General features: G+C 46.3%; 1 protein-coding gene across 1 annotated transcript; it reads right to left on the minus strand.

The window, feature by feature from the left end:
• Positions 1-17,114: 17,114 nt before the first annotated feature.
• On the minus strand, positions 17,115-18,395 carry Npy4r2 (neuropeptide Y receptor Y4-2). The gene has a single exon (XM_051141933.1). The coding sequence runs from the start codon at positions 18,338-18,340 to the stop codon at positions 17,213-17,215; it is 1,128 nt and encodes a 375-aa protein (XP_050997890.1). The 5' UTR covers positions 18,341-18,395; the 3' UTR covers positions 17,115-17,212.
• Between the last annotated feature and the right edge of the window lie 1,490 nt (positions 18,396-19,885).

The following is a 19,885-nucleotide window of genomic DNA, read 5'->3' on the forward strand; positions in this document are numbered from 1 at the left end:
ACAATTGAAGAAACTACAGTTTAGAGGCATAATTTGTAAATAAGATAACTAAAGTAGATAACAGCTTTAACAAATACTGGCTTTCTTTTTTAATTCACTATGAAAAATGTTCATAAGCATCGCTCAGCTATCGGGAATAATTAAATCTCCTCTTTGCTTGGGCAGCTTTAACGCAGTGACTCTGGCTCCACTTTAAAGTGCTCAAGAAAAGAACACTCAAGTGGCCACTTAGTCCCTAGCACTCTCTTGTAGCAGTAACCCAAGCCAGGAGCTTGGGGGAGCCAAGACGCTAAGGGTGCCAGTAGAGGGAGAGGCCTACAGAAATGGCTACCAATGTAGACAGGCTACATAGAAAGCCTCCACTTTCCTGCCCTCCCTCCCTCACCTTGTTCCCTCTCTTCAACCACTGAACCCACCAGACTTGTTCTCTAAGAGGCTCCACACAGCTAAACAGATGCCTGAGATTTACTGCCAAATGTTGGGCTAAGTGTAAAGAGTGGAAAAATGGGGTGGGGGAGGATAAAAGGACGTATGGGTGACAGGAGCTCCACACAAAGACCAACAGAGCCAACTAACCAGGGCCCAGAAGGGCCTGTGGAGTCTGAAGCACCAACCAAGGACTATGCATGGACTGGACCCAGGTCCTCTACATAGATGTAGCTGATGGGCAGCTCAGGCTTCATGTGGGGCAGGGGCTGTCTGTGACATGGACTCTGTTGCCTGCTTTTAAACCACTTCTCCCTGCGCAACTGCCTTGCCAGGCCACAGGGGAAGATGAGGGCTGGGGTGGGTCGGTAGGGGGCTTCCCTCTTCTGAGGAATAGGGGAGGGAGAGGGGAGGGAGGGGACTGCGACCAAGATGTAAAGTGAAAAAATTAAATTAATTAATAAAAAGGAAGAAAGAATATTAAACCTCCACCTTTGGTTGAAGAAAAACAGTTATAAGTGTGTGTGTGTGCATGTGTGCATGTGTATGTAGGTGCCCACAGAGGCCAGAAGAAGGTGGCGTATTCTCTGGAGCTACAGTCAGTTGTGAGCCATCTGACATGGGTGCTGGGAACTGAGCTTGGGTCCTCTGGGAAAGCAGCAAGTACTCTCAGTCACGGAGCGCCAGCATTCTTGCTTATTTCAAAAGATCCGGACTTGAGGTTAGGAACCAGGCTGATGATAGACTGGCTCAGAGCAGGTAGATTATGTGAAGATGGTCATCAGGACAGCAGCTCCTTCAGCCACATCTAAAGCCCTCCCCCTCCAACACATCCTGGTATTCCCAGAACCAATTTTATTATCTGAGGTAAAGTCACATCTTCAAGTAGTCAGGACAAGGCTGCGAGATCTGTGGTGACTGAGGGCCTTGTCTTCCTAGAAAACTCTGTAGAGAAATCCACTTGCAAAGCCCAGTTTATAGCCCACCATCCTCTCTGGGGTCACAGCATCCTAGAAATCACACCAAGAGCCTGAATAGGTCCTGACCATCAAATAACCCGGAACACATCTGATGATACTGAGCAATTTACCATGGAGTTTACCCAGACATCTGGGTCACCCTGATAGCCCATCTAGCCTTGTCAGTCCCAGGACAGGTACAGTAGCAGATGCTTATGAGAGGGACATTAGAACACAAACTGAATGTAAGAACATTGTAGCCAGGGTCCCCCAGCTGCCTGGCCACCTGCTGAGCGCTCTCTCTGCCCCAGCCCTTTGCTTCCTGCCACCTGTATTCTTTGTACGGTAGCTACAGCGATAGCAGCTGTAGTGCAGGCCTCCTGGAGATAACCATCCTTTCAGAATGACTCACACCCTTCCAGCCAAAGAAGAGAAAGGTCCCTAGTAACCTCAGACTCATTAACTCTCCGAGATAATGCTGCTGAGGGCTGATGGAAATGTGCTCCTGTCTCTCGTCCCCCATAGCATGCTGCCTCTCATCTCTCAACAAGGCCCGAATGTCTGGAGATAAGGCCTGAGCTGGAGCCTCAAGGCTAGGCCAAGAGAGAAATAGGCTGCCATCAACTGTCCCCAGACAGAACCCCCATCCCCTTAGGACCACACTGCCTCTCACCTTGGCAGGTGGGGGGAAGGGTAAATAGGTAATTTTACAGCAGGTAGCAGAAGCTTGAGACTGTGAGTGTCCTGTATCATTTCTCCTGTTGGGATGATTGGAAGCCTACCCTGATAACAGAAATGAATATCTGGGGCTCCTAAGGAATATCCTCAGTGGTCTTTCCCACACAGCCATGAAGAATATTTTTTAAATCAGCGTTTTCTGACAATGAACATAACATCGGCTTATTGTAAAGCATTAGAACATGTGAAATGATACAGAGGGCAAACAAAAGGGTTGCTAGAATCCCAGAGTCACTGGAGATTTTACTTTCAGTGTAGGGGTGTTGGCTTTGCATACCAGGTCATGTACGCTGTGCTTTGCTATCAGGATTTAGAGTTATTTGACAAGTTATAGTCATTACCCACTGATTAAAAAGTCTCCAACAGTAGCCCGGTAGCCAGTGTAGTAGAGGTTGTCTAGCCTTTGAGCAGAGTGAGACATTTGATCGTTTCTTTCTATGTGATACAGAATATGGGAAAGGCTCTTTGAAGGCCAGGTGTAGTGGTACATGCCAGCATTTCCAGCACTCCAGAGACTGAGACAGGAGGATCACAAGTTTCAGGTGGGGTTGGAGAGATGACTCAGTAGTTAAGTTAACTGGTTCCTCTTTCAGAGGAGCTGGGTTCAAGTCCCAGCAACCTCACAACAGCTCGCAACCATCTGTGTCGCCAGTTCCAGAGGATGTCACTCCTTTTCTCTGGTGTCTATAGGTACCAGGCATGCACATGGTGCAGGCAGAACACCTATACCTAGAAAGGAAAAATAAATAAATCTTATAAAACAAATAAAAGTTTGAGACTGGATCAAGCTACATGGGGAGAGCCTGTCAGGAAGGAAAAGGAAAAGGAAATGACTTAAAGGAAAAGGAAAAGGGAAAGGAGAAGATAGGAGCAGGAGGGGAGGGGTGAGTACAGGAGGGGCAAGGAGGGGAGGGGGTTTTGTACAATTCCTTCTGTAAACTATAAGATCCTCCAGAATGCCTCTTCCATCTTTATAACGCCACCTTCAGTAGCCTGGGATGGTGAGCATTTGAAATTGGCCCCCAGTCAACAGAACCCTCCCCTTACACACCCTGAATATCATAAACACTGAGAAGGCATCACCTTAGAAGATGGCTCTGGCCACAGAAACCAGCAGAATGTAGCAGGAGAGACAGAAAAACCAATGGAGCAGGATGCCTGGCCTCCTGGAGGGATCCACAGCACCAGTTCCTATCTTCTCTGAACCCATGCTTGCTAAATATTTCTAAAATCACTCCAAATGCCTGCAGAGTCCTATCTGCAAGAGGATGTTTGCGTGCTGGCACAGTGGTGACACAAGCCTTGCCGTTGTAGCCTCCGTGCAGAAATGGAAAAAAACTGGTAGATTCCTGTGTCAATAGTTCTGCTTAGTGGAGGAAGTATGCCGAAGTAGTGAAGCTGCCTCCGCCAAAGGACTGGCAGGTTGCAGTCACCCAACACCTTCACCTCCTCCTTCCCCTTCCCCGACTCTCTGACTCTATCAAGTCTCATTGCTCCACTTGTTTAAATATGGGTGATTAGTCTCATCCTCCTTGACCCAGAAATCTATCTCAGTGCTCTGTAAGCAAAGCATCCTTGCCATGCTATTGCTTGACGCTGTAACATTGATTGACTGTCACTGGGAAGAGGACTCTACGGCCTGTCTTTTCCTCACTCCACTGTTGGAGGCCAAAATCAGCTCTGAGTGTCTATTAACTCCTTGTCTATTCTTCATGGTGAAAACCAGCCCACTCTCCCCTCACCGGTAGCTTCTCAGGAGGCAGAGGCCCAACCCCTGTGCTTGAGAGGTGACAAGCTGGGGACAAGACAGTGAAAATTGTCCTTTCTTTCTTCCAGCTCTCAGATTCTCTAGTGCCCACCAAAGCCTTGCCAGCATCCTCAGTGGATGCAGAAGTAAGCAATGGAGTCAGAGAATTGAAAAAATGCACAGGGAGGCTACAGGCATCACGTTGAACAAAATGCAGCACATGAAAGGAACAGAAGACAAGGAATGTGCCAGAATGGAGTCAGAATGGAGTTTAGAGCAAACAAGATGAGAAGGCCAGCCATAGGAAGACCAGGAAAGACCCAGATCATGTATAAGCATTAGAACTCTATCCAGGAGGTGGCAAGAACCGTGAAGTGGCACATTCATAGCCAGGTCTGTGACTGGTGTGAAGAGGCCACTCACCTATAAGACAGGAGAGAGAGAGAGAGAGTCCATTGATGTGCAGGAAAGGGGATAAGAATGAGTCAGATGCCCTAAAGCAGCAATCAGGCTGCTCAGCACAGGAGTGGCTGTGTAGAAAGTCCAGCAGGAACCCCAGGAGAGACTCCTATTTGATTTAAACGTGAACTAGAGGCCTATATGGCTATCACCTAGATATCCAAGAGACAGCTGTTAAATGGGGGTGTGGAGGACATGTAAAAGTGAGAGACAGAAGCCAACATGTCTTGAAGCCTGGGAACATGCGGAGTTGTTCAGAAATATGTGATGTGGGACAGAAAAGCCAAGGCAGACCAAGGAACAGGCCAGTGTCTGGAGGTCAGAGAGCCTGCCAAGCAGCATCAGAGATAGGGGGACCAGGTGGAGGTCACATCATGAAAACTAGTGAAAGAAGGAACTTTAAAACAATGGAGGAGTGTCCCCCTTCCTCCACATCCTTGGCAGCATGTGTTGTCACTTGAGTTTCTGCTCTTAGCCATTCTGACAGGTGTAAGATGGAATCTCAGAGTCATTTTGATTTGCATTTCCCTGACATTAAGCATTTCTTTAAGTGTTTCTAAGCCATTTGATATTCCTTTGTTGAGAATTCTCTGTTTAGGTCTGTGCCCCATTTTTTATTGGGTTATTTTGTTTGTTGCTGTTTAATTTTTGGAATACAAACATGTACAACCACTTTGGAAATCAATCTGGTGCTTTCTCAGAAAACTGGGAATAGTTCTACCTCAAGACCCAGCTATACCACTCCTGGGCATACACCCAAAGTATGCTCCACTATACAAGGACATTTGCTTGATGATGTTCATGACAACTTTATTTGTAATAGCCAGAATCTGGAAACAACAACCTTGATGCCCCTCAACCATAGAATGGATAAAGAAAATACGGTACATTTACACAATGGGATGCTACTCAGCCATTAAAAAGAAGAAAATCATGAAATTTGCAGACAAATGAATGAAACTAGAAAAGATCATTCTGAGTGAGGTACCCCAAACCCAGAAAGACACATATGGTATTTAGTCACTTATGAGTGGATTTGAGCCATATAGTACAGGACAAACTTACTACAATGCACAGACCCAAAGAAGATGAGTAACAAGAAGGCCCATGGGAGGATGCTTAAATCTCACTCAGAAGAGGAAAAAGAATAGACAAAGGTAATGGTCGAAGCTGGGGAACAAAGTAGGAGAGGGAGTGCAGAGAGAAATAAATGTGGAAATCAGACCTGGGGAGAGTGGGATGAGGGGGGCTGGGCAGGAGGACAGAAGGCCTGCAGAGAAAAGAGAATCTGTGGGCGAAGACATCGCTGTGACAAGCTGGAGACCTAAGTAAGAATAGGCCTCTGGGAGAATATGAGGGTGACTCTAGCTGAGACTCCCAGTCACAAAGGCCATGGAGACTGAAGAGGACACCCTCTACCTAGACAAGACTCCTAGCAGAGGGGGAGAACATCAACCCACCAACAGAAACTTCTATCCAAAACTTATCCTGCCTACAAGGTGTGCAGGGATAAAGATAGAACAGATAGAACAGAGATTGAGGGAATGTCCTGGCTTAACCCAAGACTGATCCCATGGAAGAGAGCCAACTCCAACACTATTAAGGATACTCTGTTATGCTTGCAGACAGGAGCCTATCAGAGTCATCCTTTGAAAGGCCCTACAGAGCAGTGGTTCAAAACAGATGCTAAGACTCACAGCCAAATATTGGGTGAAGCATAGGGAATCTAGTGGAAGAGTTGGAGGAAGGATAAAAGGACCTAGAGGTGACAAGAGCGCCACAAAAAGACTAACAGAACCAACTAACCAGGGCCCAGAGGGGCCTGTGGAGTCTGAAGCACCAACCAAGGACGCTGCATGGACTGGAGCTAGGTCCTCTACAAAGATGTAGCTGATGGGCACCTCAGGCTTCATGTGGGTCCACTAGTAAGGGGAGTGGGGCTGCCTCTGACATAGACTTTGTTGCCTGCTTTTTGATCACTTCCCCCTGACAGGACTGCCTTGCCCGGCCACAGTGGAAGAGGACAAATTTAGTCCTGATGCATCGTGATGAGCTGGAGTGGATGGGAAGGGGAGCTCCCCTTTTCTGAGGAACAGGAGAGTGGGTGTGGGGGAGGGAAGGTGTGACTAGAAGAGGAGGGAGGAGATGTAAAGGGAATAAATTAATTAATAAAACAACAGCAACAACTCAAGCCAAAAGAGGATCCAAACTCCAAGGCTGAAGCCAAGACATCTGTGATTTTCTGAAGAATAATTAACCTGAGCAGCTATAGAAGTCAAAATGTCAATGGTTGATAAGCAAAGGGAAAGCGAGCATGGTGGCCAAGATTGCCAAATTCCTTGGAGGGATTGGCAAGGTTGTGAGATGCTTTTCTCTAACATTGAGACCTCATCATCGAGTTTGTAGGTTGCAAGGGCAAAGCGTGCAGAGCAGGAGAAAATGAAGATAACCTTGGGGTTTGGAGGCTGGGAGACTGCACAACCCATCCAATGCCATGGTTGGGGGAATAAACTCTCCCAGAGGAAGAGAACTCATGACCTTTGCATGTGCCAACGCCCACCAGGCTTAGCCACATGGACATTTCCCCAGCCAGGCCTACCAAGTGAAGCTACAGTGAGGTGGAGGCTGACCATTCTATAAAGAAGCTACCAGGGAAGTGTCTCCTTGCCCTCATGGAACAGGTGCAGTATCACAGAACCCCAGGCTGGACCCTGGGTTCAGCAGTGCACAAGTCATTCATTTGTTTCTCAACTTGTAGGACATTAATGGCTCCTTATCTAGAGTCATGTGCAGAACAGTTCTTAGCAATAACCAGGAACAAAGAGGCAGTTGTCTGGCTTTGAGCAGTGATTAATACAGCTCTGACATGACTAATCTTAATGTCAAGGAATAGATTAACTAATTGAACAACAAAATCACTCTAGTCTGGGTATGCAGGGCAGAAAAAAAGGAAGCAAGTGCTCATGAAATGACACTAGAGCATGTAACAAAGGCCACCTGATTCCCTCTATGTCCTGGGTACTCCACTTAGTCCTGACACTCACCTACGGGTCTCTGCTTTATTCTGTGAAGAGGTTGGACAGAGTCAAAATCACTCTAGTTCCAACAGAGATTAAGAAACCATGAAGTGGGCTGGAGAGATGGCTCAGTGGTTAAGAGCACTGCCTGCTCTTCCAAAGGACCCAGGTTCAATTCCCAGCAACCACATGGCAGCTCACAACTGTCTGTAACTCCAAGATCTGACACCCTCACACCAATGTACATAAATTAAAATTAAATAAAATATTAAAAAAAAAAAAAAGAAACCATGAAGTTTCAGAAGCATGGATTACTTGGTATAATCTGGGGCCAAATATCCATTTGACTAATGTGGAAGCTGAGATTCGGAGAAGACTGGCTTCCAAACTTTCTCAGTAGGAAGATGACATAGAACTCACTATATAGTGAGAAGATGACCACCAGGATCCACCCAGGATTCTTGGATGCCCAGGTCACTTCTGGACAAGGATGAGGCTTGAGACTGGACACAGAGCCCACTTAGCTTCTGGGTTGGGACAAAGTCTGGATAATGTATTTGAAGATAGTGTCAGCATGGTGGGGGGAGGACTCAGGGAAAGGGGAGCACAGCCTTCGTGGAAGTTCCTGTGCACCCTTGTTACCTTCTGAAGGCTGCACTGCTCACGACTATGCTTATCAGGAAAAAACAGGCCCTGCTCAGCAAGCTGGAGCCGGAGGCTATACACAAGACCTAGACCCCACACTCACTGCTGAAACCAGGCAAAATTGCTCTGCAGCCCATAGATTGCCTTGAAACAAAGTTAAGTTCAAAAACAAGTGTCACCATCCCTTTGCGGGGCAATGGCCTGGACTGCTTGGCTGATGGTACCATCTAGGAGAGTGACAAAAGCTTGGGCTGAGAAGCCCAGGGAAGCAAGCCCTGAACCTGATGGGGCAATGACTTGGGGTCCAGTTGGACAGTTAGGGGTGCAGAATTGTGGCCATCTTCCCTGCCCTCAGCTCAGCGGTATCCCCAACCTGGCATACTTGGTGACACGCTAGTGTCCTATCAGGCTTGATCTTCTTCCAGATTCAGCTGGAGATGCCTTCTTTGGAGCTCTGCCAAGATGGGAGCTTCCCTGGGGCGATACTTCAGAGAACAAGGCAGCAGTGGACCCTTAGAGTCTTTCTCTTTGCCTGCATGATAGCACCAAACTGTTCAATCAAGGGCGCAAGGACTTCCATCCCACATCTCTCTCTCCACCCAGACTTGACTTCAATCACCTTCCCATCCCCAAATGCATTGTGCCAGCTACTTTCAGGTTCTCACACCTGCCAAGTGCCCCACCCACCCCTGACAACACCACTGTTATTTTCTGGCCTGCCAGCCTTGCTTATGCCCATGCTCTTCCACATAGAACGTTGAGCAGTGGCCCTCTCCTATCCATGGCAACATCTCTACAATTGTATTCCTCCTCCATGCACACTGGTCTGAAATCAGCCTATCTGCAAGGGCATTCAGTCACCCCAGGAGGTATCAGTGAATAATGAGGCAGACAGATACTAACCGTGTACATCCCTGCCCAAAACTAAGCTCCAGACCTTCTACCCAAACACCACCATGGATCTTGACCTCATAATTGGTGAAAAACACAAGCATTAGGGATGAAAGATGTGGCATTAGGCAAGCAGACAGCTTAGAAGGACCCCTTGTTCACTCGACACAAAGGAGCAGATGTCACCTGCATCACAGTTGCAGTGGCTTCACAACAGGGCTGCTCCCAAAATGTGATCAAATCCATGATTATATCTGTAAATTTTGAAAGGAAGAAGACATGCCTCCGATTGGGGGAATTTTTTTTTTCTCCAACTGAGAAGAATGTGTTTTGTGAAGGATTATTATCCGAAATAAAAAAAGAACTCTGAAAACAAACAGTCCTGTTTAAATATGGGCAAAAGACTTGAATAAATGTCTTGCCAAAGAAGACGCATAGGGACACACAAGACACAAGATGACACCCCGCACCATAGTTATCAGAGATGATGATGATGATGACCAGGCACCACTGCCAGAGTGCTAGAGAGAACAAAGTCGAACAGCTAATGCTAGGGGAGAGATCAAAACTCTCTTTCAGTGCTAGTGGTGAAGCAAGATAGCATGGCCGCCTTGAGAAACAGTTTTGCAGATTCTGAAAAACCCAAGCAGTGTCATACAACCCAATAACAGCACCCTGTGGTGCTTTCTCAGAGAAGCCGAAAGAAAGCTCACTTCAACAGAGCCCTGCTCGGGTGTTTACAGCAAGCAGCTTTGCTCACAATTACCGTAACTTATAGGCAATCAAAATGTACTTCAAGAAGTGAGTGAATAAACTGTGCTGTGTTGAGAAAATGGAATATCATCCAATGCTAAGGAGAAATGGGCTATAAGCCATGAAAAAGGCATGGGGGAACCTTACATGCATAGAACTGAGTGAGGTCAGCCTGAGAAGGCCCCACAGTGTATGAGGCCAACTTCATGGCATTCAGGAAAACACAGTAGAGAGAAGGTGTTGCCAGAAGACAAGAGTGGGGTGAGGACGTAGAGTACAGAGGGTCCTTAGGGCAGTGGCACTGTGCCCCTGTAATGGTGGACATGTGTCATTATGCTTTTTTTTTTTTTCTCAACCCATGGAATGGACATCCCAAGGACTGAGCTGTAGCATCTCTTACAGTTCTAACTGATGGTTTTGTGTCTCTAAGATGAAGATGTACCACTATGGTCGGGGGGGGGGGGGGAGCTGGGAAAGTGGGGGAGGCTATACCCGCATGGGGGTCTTGGGTATATAGAAAGCCCTTATACTTTCTTAGGTTTTCTGTAACCTAAAGTTTTTTTTATTAAGAAGAAAAGAGCATAAGTAATTTTCATACTTTAACCCACTATATCTAAACTATTACCATTTCAAGTATATAATCAATATAAAAATCTTAATGAGACATTTCACATTCTTTTGATGGTAAGCAAGTTTTGAAAATAAAGTGTAATTTACACTTTGCACATCTCAATTTGGGCAAGTCAGATTTCAAGCTCTGGGTAGCCTCACACCAGTGGCCAGTGGCTACCATAACGGATATCTTGGAAGCCCATGTTATCTGAAAGACATACTCAGACAGAATCCTGAAGGCCAGCACCTGCAAGAGCCAATGGAAAAAGTTTCCTGGCAAGCTTCAGACAGTAGTGAGGAATAGAATAATCCAGAAGCCTCTATACCCTAACAGAAACCACACAGGCGTGTTCAGAGTGCAGCACAGGGTTAAGATGAGAGTCTGAGAGGACAGAACTCTAGGTAAGAAATGTAGTTCCTTACCAAAAGGTGCTAGAAATCTCCAGAACCTCTAGAGAACTCTCACAGCCCAAGGAAACACAGTAGGCCCACACCTGAGCAAGTATCACAGGTGAAAAATAGATGAACCAGAAGGTAACACACCCCAGCTTCCAGGGAGCCCTGGGTTGAGTAGCCCAGCTTCTACTTGGGCTCTGGGGCAGGCTTCAGATCTTCAGCAATCCTGAATGAGGCCCCAGAAGAGCATCAGCTGCAGACAGGTCTTGCTGTATTAGGCTGCACTGCAAACAAGCTTCACGGCCTCGAAGAAAGCGCTCAACAAGGCCGTCTCAGAGCGGCACACTCCCAGACAGTTAGCACCTTCCATAAAGCTCCAAACACTTCATGATCAATGGCTGGGTCCCTGCAAACCCCTTTCTGTGTGACCAGTTCTTCCCTATAGAGTGTGCCAATCCAGTGCACTTGTGGGAATCCAAGAGGCGGGCTGGGTAGATAGATGCCCTCCATCTGTTGGCTCTCCTGGGAGTACTTCCTGTTGCTCCTCCACCCATCCGCCACTGCTCTTCCCAAATATGTTTGTATATTAAACCTTTAGAGCCAGCCTCAGGGTGTGTCCCTATGAGATGGCAGTACAGTTAGGCCCCTCTCCCGCCATCTCCATTTTATTTTAATTGTGTGTTTGTGTGTATGTGTGTGTAATACATACATGCATGTACAAATGCACTCGCGTGTGCATTCACTTGTAAAAGCCAGAGTAGAACATCAGATATCCTCCTTTATCCCCCTTATCTTCCGAGGCAGGTCTCTCACTAAACCCGAAGCTCACCATTTTGGCCAGGCTAGCTGACCACTGTGCTCCCAGAGTCTTCCTGTCTTAAGGGCATGAATGGCTGTGCCTGGCTTTTATGTGAGAGGTGGGCATTTGAGCTTAGGTCCAAGAGTGCTTACCTACTGGGCTCTCTCCTCAGTCCCCAGCTTCTCAATTTTAATTCATCCAACTGGTCCCTTTGTTCTTCAGCCCTAGAATGGGAGCTTCCTGCTCTGGTTTCTCATCACACACCTGGAATATTCTCTTTTTGTCCTGTGCACTCAGTCAACAAATTAATGCAATGATTCATAACAAATTTAACAATTTAATTTAATCTTGTGAGTATAATAAATTTTCTAGTAAAGCAGCTGGTATATTGTGGTTTCCTGGTCCTTTTTTTGTTTCTTTGTTTGTTGTTGTTGCTGCTGCTGTTGCTGCTGCTGCTTGTTTTTCAAGACAGAGTTTCCCAGGCTGTCCTGGAACTCACTCTGTATACCAGGCTGGCCTCAAACTCATCACTAGCAAAACCCCTAAACCATCCAACCCAGGGTTGGCTGATAGCTACACTTGCCTTCCTGGAGAATCGAACAGACTTTGATGAGTTGTGTCTCACCCACATGGATGTCCCATGTGACTCAGGAGTCCCTGATTACATTCCCACCCTTCCCACAGTTTCACCTTTCGACTCTTTCTCAAAGAGGGCCTTCTGTGTCAGCAACTCTGCCTCATCAGCTTCACAAATAGGGAGCTGAGATTGAGGAAAGATGATGAGATGGCCCTTGGAGTTTGGGTCTATCAGGCGCCAAAGCCTGGGCTCTTGCTGCTCGTACATACCCTAAGGTAAGGGTTGAGCACGGGCTGTACTCAAGCTTACCCAGAAGACCTACAGGGAGATGAGACTGAGCCTCAGTTTATTACCCCTGAGTTTAGTGGGAGGTCCATTGGACTGTCTTAGGTGGAAATCTTAATTATGAAGATAACAAGACTTGATGCTTCCTTCACCAGGAGATGGGCCATGAGTTCGGCCTCAAGTGAGCCAAAAATCAAGGTGACAGAGGGAGCACTCTGTCACAGGAGCTGAAGGCGTGAGTCCACCTCCATATCCAAGCTATTCCAGCCCTGATGTACACATCTCTTCTTCCAGGGCTGGAGGAATAGCTAGGGCTATGGGCAGGTCCTGCTCTTGCAGAGGACCAGAGTTTGGTTCCCAGCGCCCACATCATCAGGTGCTGCCTAATGGTCTAAACCCATCTCCATCTTTATTGTGTTTTAAGACTACATCCTGAACAGTAGGAAAACAGAACAAACATAGCTTTGGAATACTTAAAGATAGGAATGAGAGACCTCAGTTTTTCCTCCATTGGGGTGAAACTCTACTGCCAAATGGCGGCATAATCTGATGATGCCCAGAAACCTAGGAAGCAGGCCAGTGTTCACCGCCAGTGACACAAGCCTCCCATCTGCTATACATACATGGGATGAAGAGGTGTGTGGTGTCGATAAAACAAGTGTGTGTGTGTATGTGTGTGTGTAGGACAAAAGTCAACCTTGAGTATTGCTTCTCAAGAGCAGAAGCTCTTAACTTGTGGGCCACATTGAAAATATCAGAATTGTATTAACATTACAATTCATAACAGTAGAAAATTACAGTTATGAAATAGCAACAAAATAATTTTATGGTTAGGGATTACCACAACATAAGGAACTGTATTAAGAGGTCATAGCAATAGGAAGGTTGAAAAATACTACTCAAGAGTCACTTTTTTTTTTTTTTTTTTTTTTTGAGACAAGACCTCTCACTAGGACCTAGGACTTGTTTATTAGGCTAGACTGTCTGGCCAGCAACATCAAGGCTCTGCCTGGCTCTGCCTCCCAGCACCAGATTATGTCTGGCTTTGAAGGTGAGTTCCGGGGTTCAAACTCAGTTTCTCAGGGTTGTATGACAAGCACTTTACCAACTGAGGAGCCCTTGAACCTCTTAAGAGAGGTCCTTAGAGAGAAATCTCTAAGGAAACCTGTGTCCATCTACCATGCACAAAAGGTTGCAAATGACACCTCACATGGGCTATCTCAAAGTTTTCACCAGCAAGCTACTATTCTTTGTTCTGAATGTGTGGCCTATTTCTAGTCTGATTTCTTTGGAAGTCAGAATAATGACCAATTGAATGCCCTATTCATGTATTTATGAATGAAGGGATATGCATTTAAGAGGAGCTTGGGCTGGCCTCCAATTGATTACTTTGATAACCTCTTTTCAGAGTCAAAAGGAACAAATTTCAAGTAAGTGGTGATATTTAAACAAGGGGAAAGCAAACAATGATTACTCGGCCACACACCCTCCTTTAAGTCACAAAACTTGAGGAACGAGTGGGGAGTTCTTGAGGGTCAGTGGAGATCCAGGCCCTTCTTTGATCAATCCTGCATGGGTTCCTGGTTGTTAAAAAACAAAGTCCTCTTTAAACTAAGTAAATAGCCTTCTTTATTTCTGTGGTTGGGCAACATTTGTCTAGTCTATCCAGGAGCACATGAGAGTCACAGGGATGCAAAAATGGTTTCCCAGGCTTTGCTCTCAATGAGCTCACAGTCTTGTGAGAGAATGGATGTGTCTGTTCAAACCTGAAATCCACAGCATAGGAAACTGCCCCACATCACAGTGCCCATACCTAGGACCATGCATAAGTCAAGAAGTCCATAAAAAGCTGTATTAAGAACTTCGTTTTAGATGATGATTTTGTTTTCAGTCTTGTTCACCATGTGCCTGCAGTAAAATAAACCATCAGTATTTGTTGGATGAATGCAATAGTAACTAGTGACAGCGGGCTTATACTTTGAAGGGAACGTGGTGAGAGAAGTGTTAGTCATCGATAGGGGCAGAGGGTTTCAGGAAGTCAGGAGGGAAAGGGATGGGAGTAAAACTACAGAGTGTAAAGCCCAGGCATGTTGGGGAAGTGTGTGTCCTTTGAGATGATACTGCTCTTGAGCAGATACTGCTCTTACAGAGGACCACTCCCGCCCCCTGCCCCCGTTCGGTTCCCAGCGCCCACAACATCAGGTGCTGTGTTACCATCTGTAACTCCAGCTCCAGAGACCCAACGCCTCTGGCCTCCATGGGCACCTGCACTCATGTTCACAAACCAACAGATAGATACATGTACTTACACATGATTCCAGATAAAATAAATCTTTCTTTAAAATAAATAAATCTCTCTTTCCCACCTCTGTCTTCTATGTGTTTTATGGCTACAACCTGAACATAGCTTTGGAATAAATTAAAGACAACAATGACAGGTTTTATTGTGCTAATCATTGTATTCCTTGCAGCTAATAGGATATCTAGAATATTTGAAGAAAAAGTTAATGAAAGGAAAGAAGGAAGGAAGGAAGGGAATGAAAATTCCTAAAGTGAAACAAAAGAAAAAAAGAAATCAAACTCAGGCAGCTGTGGTGGTGCCAGCCTATAATCCCAGTACTCAAGAGACAGGCAGGAAACAAGAATACCCTGTCTCAGATGTAACAATCCTTAAAAATTATGTACGTGATCCTTAAAAAATATGTACAAGATCCTTAAACAGTACATACATGTAAATATCAATACATTCACATTTTTATTTCAATCATGTTTTCAAACAGACATATACACATACTAATGAAAAATGAGTCTCAAAAATGAGGATCTTTTTTCTTGTTTTATTTTTGAATATGTTTACCTTTGAATATGATTAATTTTACAATGGAAAATGCCACGGTTTGACAAGGCTTTTCAAGGTCTCAGAAATTCCAGGCCTTCCTTTTGCAGGGATATGTCTCCAGCTCAAATGCTAGCACTCCATCAGGAGCCCTCCCCACCAACCCTGTGAGGGATTACATAGAAATACCGAGAGGGTCCAGGTTTTACTGGAGCAGTTTCTGGTAAAGCAGCTATCAAAAATGATGGGAAACTGTTAATGGTACAGACTTAAGTGAAATAGAGAGGAAGACAAAAAAAAAAAAAAAAAAAAAAAAGCAGGCTCCCCATGAACAGAACTTTGTAAGCTACGGATTTGGCGAGTAATAATGAAGAGGTTGCCCAAGAAACATGCAGCCAGAGAAAAGGCAGCCAAAAGAAAGCCTTCCTCCTCAGCAATCAGAGAATAAGGATATGTTCAGAACATGGCTCCACAGCAGTCCCCAGAGTGGACATCTGCAAGTTCTCACCCAATAGCTCCGATCCCAGAGTGATCTGTTTCCCAGAGCTGAGCTTCCTGACTTCAGTGTACCTCCAATTAACCTACGTATTTGGACCAAATGCAGCTTCAAACTCAGCACACCTGCAGGGGTAACAAAGATTCTGCACAGCTAACAGCCTCCAGGCTCAAGGGCTGCTGGTCTTCAGACCATACTGAGAATAGCAAACATCAAGGAAGCTGGCAACCAAGAAATCTCAAGGGCCATTAGACACCAGGACACCAGAACACCAGGATCAGGAGACAGCCATCCGGGTAGGCTAATGTCATCCTAAGGGGAAGGAAAACAGAAGATGTTCAGTGGAGCTTCTGCATCGCGCCCTGAGTCCTAACGACTTAGCTAAATATCTAATCTGGACCACTGGCATCTTGACCTCATCGAGCCTGATTCATGAAAAGCATACATTCCTGGAACCAGGACGGTATCTGGAAGAGTCTGAAATCCCCAGGGTTGTTGTGCAGTTTGGACAATGGCATCTTGCCAGCGTGGGCCTGAGAGTCTGAGCTTTGCTCAAAGTTGGTCACTTGAAGTAGTGAGCAACAGATTAAACCAGATAACAAGAGTGCTTCGATCGCTCACCTATCCTCATGTGTGATGGCTTATGCCTTAATGAGGGCTGAGAAAGGAGGCTTGGCGGGAGCTCTAGACAAGCCTGGTTATGCAGTAAAACCCATTTAAAAAAGAAAAGAAATCATCTCAAAGTCCAGCAACAAAGGAGCTAAACTGGAGATGTGGCCAAAGCTGTGACAAGACAGAAAGAAGTGGCAGCTCCAAAAGCACCTGTCCTGGACATCAATTGCACACATGCTTGGTGAGGGACCAGGACCAGAATGTCCATCAGACCTGCTCAGTGTGGGGATAAGTCTCCCATGGGACTGTGTTTTCATTGTATTGGAAGATTGCTCTACACACACAGAACCAGGCTGCAGTTATGTGGGCCAAGAGCAACTTGGCATTTCTTTCTTTCTAAGGACAGGCTGTCTAGTCCACACACTGAGGATGCCTTGGACCCAGTTCAGCAGCCAGAAGGGGCAATGAACTTTGACCTCCATAGATGACACAGCCACATTCATCTTTGCCCATCCCTTATTGTCCCTGTTCCTTCCAGGGATACCCTGGACCTGTTCATGTGAACCCACTTCAGCCAAGGGCTACCAGAACACCCAGCATCCCTTAGGAGAGAGTAGCACATCACCCAAGGCAAGTTAGCTGAATGGTCAGGACATGGGTGAAGGCTTTTAGGCCAGGATTTGTGCTGAGGGAATTAAGTTAAGAGTCCGCCATCTCTGGCTCTAATACCCTGCAGCTCAAGCTGCAAAGTTCACTGTGTGGTTGATCTGCAGAATCTGCACTCTGAATTCTCCCAGAAGCAAATGGTTAAACCACCCGAATGCCAAGATTCAAGCCTCTTGCCGGCCTATCTGGGCCTCAAAAGCCAGAAACAACAGGATGCTACCTCCAGCTTATAATGTGTCTACTTAGCCAAGGGAAAGGGTCTGCCACAAGAAAATAATAGGGGAAAGCCTAGACATGACTATATAAAGTTAGATTTGCTACCCAGCCTCAGAGATCCTTTGGAGAGGTCCGTATGCACAGTGGACAGGGGAAGATGCTCAGACTCCCCTTGGGGTGACCTGCAACGGCATGTCAGCACCAGACCCTTGACATCCTTCTTGAAGTTGGTGTTGAGAAAGCCATAGATGAAAGGGTTGACACAGGTGGAAGCCATGGCGAACAGGTGACATAGCAAGAAGATGAGGTTGCCGTAGCAAGCAGGGATGGCCTCCTGGTACCAGTCCTCCAGCGTGTTGAACACATGCAGAGGCAGCCAGAGAACTGCGAAGGCTGCCACCATTGCCATGAGCATGCCATTTATCCTCTTCATCTGCCCTATTCGTGATCTGCAAGCATCCTTGTGGAACGCAAGTCGTTGCCTCCGCAGGCGCTGGTAGATGCGTACATAGCAGACCAGGATGAAGAGCAGAGGGATACAGTACTGAGAGAGCAGCAGAAAGGTGGAATAGATGAGACGGTGGTGGTCTGAGGACCAGGATACAAAGCAGACTACCTTGTCCTCCAGAAACTCCACAGCCTTAGAGTGGTTGTGGTGGAAGAGGTCATTCAGGATGCTGTTGACCAGGAAGGGTAAGGAGAGGAAGCAAGAAATGAACCAGATGACCACAATCCCCAGGTAGGCCTGGAAAATACTGGGCTTCCAGCCTGTTGGGTTGATGATGAGCTGGTGCCTCTCCAGAGCCACGAGGACCAGTGAGAGGATGGAGACGGTCACCGACATACACTGGATGAAGGTTAACATCTTGCAAAGGGCTTCGCCAAAGATCCAGTAGTCCATGATGGTGTAGGTGACTGTGAGTGGCTGGCAGATGAGGCACATGAGGAAGTCAGAGAAGGCCAGGTTGGCAATGAGTAGGTTGGTCACATTGGACTTTTCCTTTTGCCTTGTGGTCACATATATCAAGCAGAGGTTTCCCAGGACCCCCAAGATGGTCTCGATGCTGTAGGTGGTGATGATGAAGGCCAACAGGTCTACAGAATCCTGGCAGCCATCAGAGAAGTTGTAGAGGAAATACAATGGATTGGTCCCATTCTTATCCTGTAGGGATCCTGGGAAGAGGGAGGCCAGGAAATGAGAGGTATTCATGATGGGAGTGAGAAGATCCAGGAACTCCAAGACGAAAGGGCCCACTTCAAAGGGGCAGCCTGCAAAGCAAACAAATAGAACTCAGGGGGGCGTGCTTCTAGGGTGGAACCCAGGTAAGAATAAGGGAGAAGGTTCTTAGCTGCTTCTATCCCATGGCTTTGGGGGCTATCATATGAGGCTTAAGGTAAGAGATGGGCATCCAGTAACCATTGCAAGTCAGAGCTGTGCTCAATGCTTTGCATATTAGCTACTTTATTTTGACAAGCATTATCAACCCAGTCTATTGATGAAGAACCTAAAATCCACACAAGAAGCCATTTGCCCATACTTCTGCAGATAATAAGATAGCTGACTGTCTGGTGCCATAGCTTGCCCAACAAACTCCCTCTAGCCTCAGGATTTGAGGCTGTTCTGATGATTAAAAAAAAAAAAAAACAAAAACAAAAACAAAAAAACAAAAAAAAACTTGGAGCCTAGAAAACCCTTTATCCCAACAAAGACAGCAATACATCCTATATATTGACCTCCTAGTCTTTCATGACATCCATGGAACCTGAACTTTGGGACTTGCCACACTGTGTACCCTCCTGGTTTCAGACCCTAGCACCCAGTCAGCCTTGTTTCTAAGTTTGTACATGATGAGAATGAATGAAGACTGGTTCATTGGCACACTGCCTTCTCCATGCTGCCTACAATATTAATGCACACACCTGGCCACCAACATATGGTGCTCATCACTTTCCCCCTATACCTATGCTCAGGCCACCTGGCATACTTCCATCTCCGGGCACTAGCCACCCTTCCACTTGGCCCTCCTGAACAAATGCATCCTCTAACAGCACTGACTCTTCAAAACCTGGGTTCTAAATCCTTCAAGCAGTAATGCCAATGCCAGGCAGCCTGACACGGAGGACCATCCGCCCTGTTGTTGCACATCGCCTTAGAAACTATCACACCGGCTTTCCAGGCATCATCAATCCCACAGGTCTGCCATTCTCCGCCTTCACTAAACAGCAGGGTCATTGCAGGGGGCATGGTAAAAGCGAACATTCCAGGGCCCCTCACCAGGAGAAACAGCTCATCGAGTCTGGGATGGAGCCAAAGAATCTGGATTTTTAGCAAGCAGGCTGTAGGATTTTTGCTGCACATGGTTTAGAGACCCAATTTTGAGAAATGGTTTTCATAGCAGAACAGTCCGTTTGAGATAATTCTTTGATGTCCTATATTAGCCGTGCCTGGTTTCGGGCATACATCCACTCTCAATATACACTTCTCTTCAAGATCAAGTGCAGTTTTGACAGAAAGGTCAAATTAGCCAGAGATCTGTAAAACTGGCTTTCCAAGTGTCACAAATGTCATTCACTATTTATTTGACCTGACCTCTGGAAGTGAGTCTCACCTGGCCATTTAGAAAAAAAAAAAAAAATCAATGAATCTGACTGGCAGTTTACAGCCTAGTTCTTTGGGCTTCCAGCTTTCCAGGGAAAAGTGGTTGGTTGGCACCACAGTCTTCTGGACAAGAAAAAAAAAAAAAAGAATTTGGCC

This window comes from Acomys russatus, chromosome 3 (genome assembly GCF_903995435.1).
Source record: "Acomys russatus chromosome 3, mAcoRus1.1, whole genome shotgun sequence".
Lineage (NCBI taxonomy): Eukaryota > Metazoa > Chordata > Mammalia > Rodentia > Muridae > Acomys > Acomys russatus.

Bases quoted from the DNA above. Each gene is read 5' to 3' on its own strand.
- Npy4r2 (XM_051141933.1), bottom strand. From the start codon at position 18,340: ATGAATACCTCTCATTTCCTGGCCTCCCTCTTCCCAGGATCCCTACAG.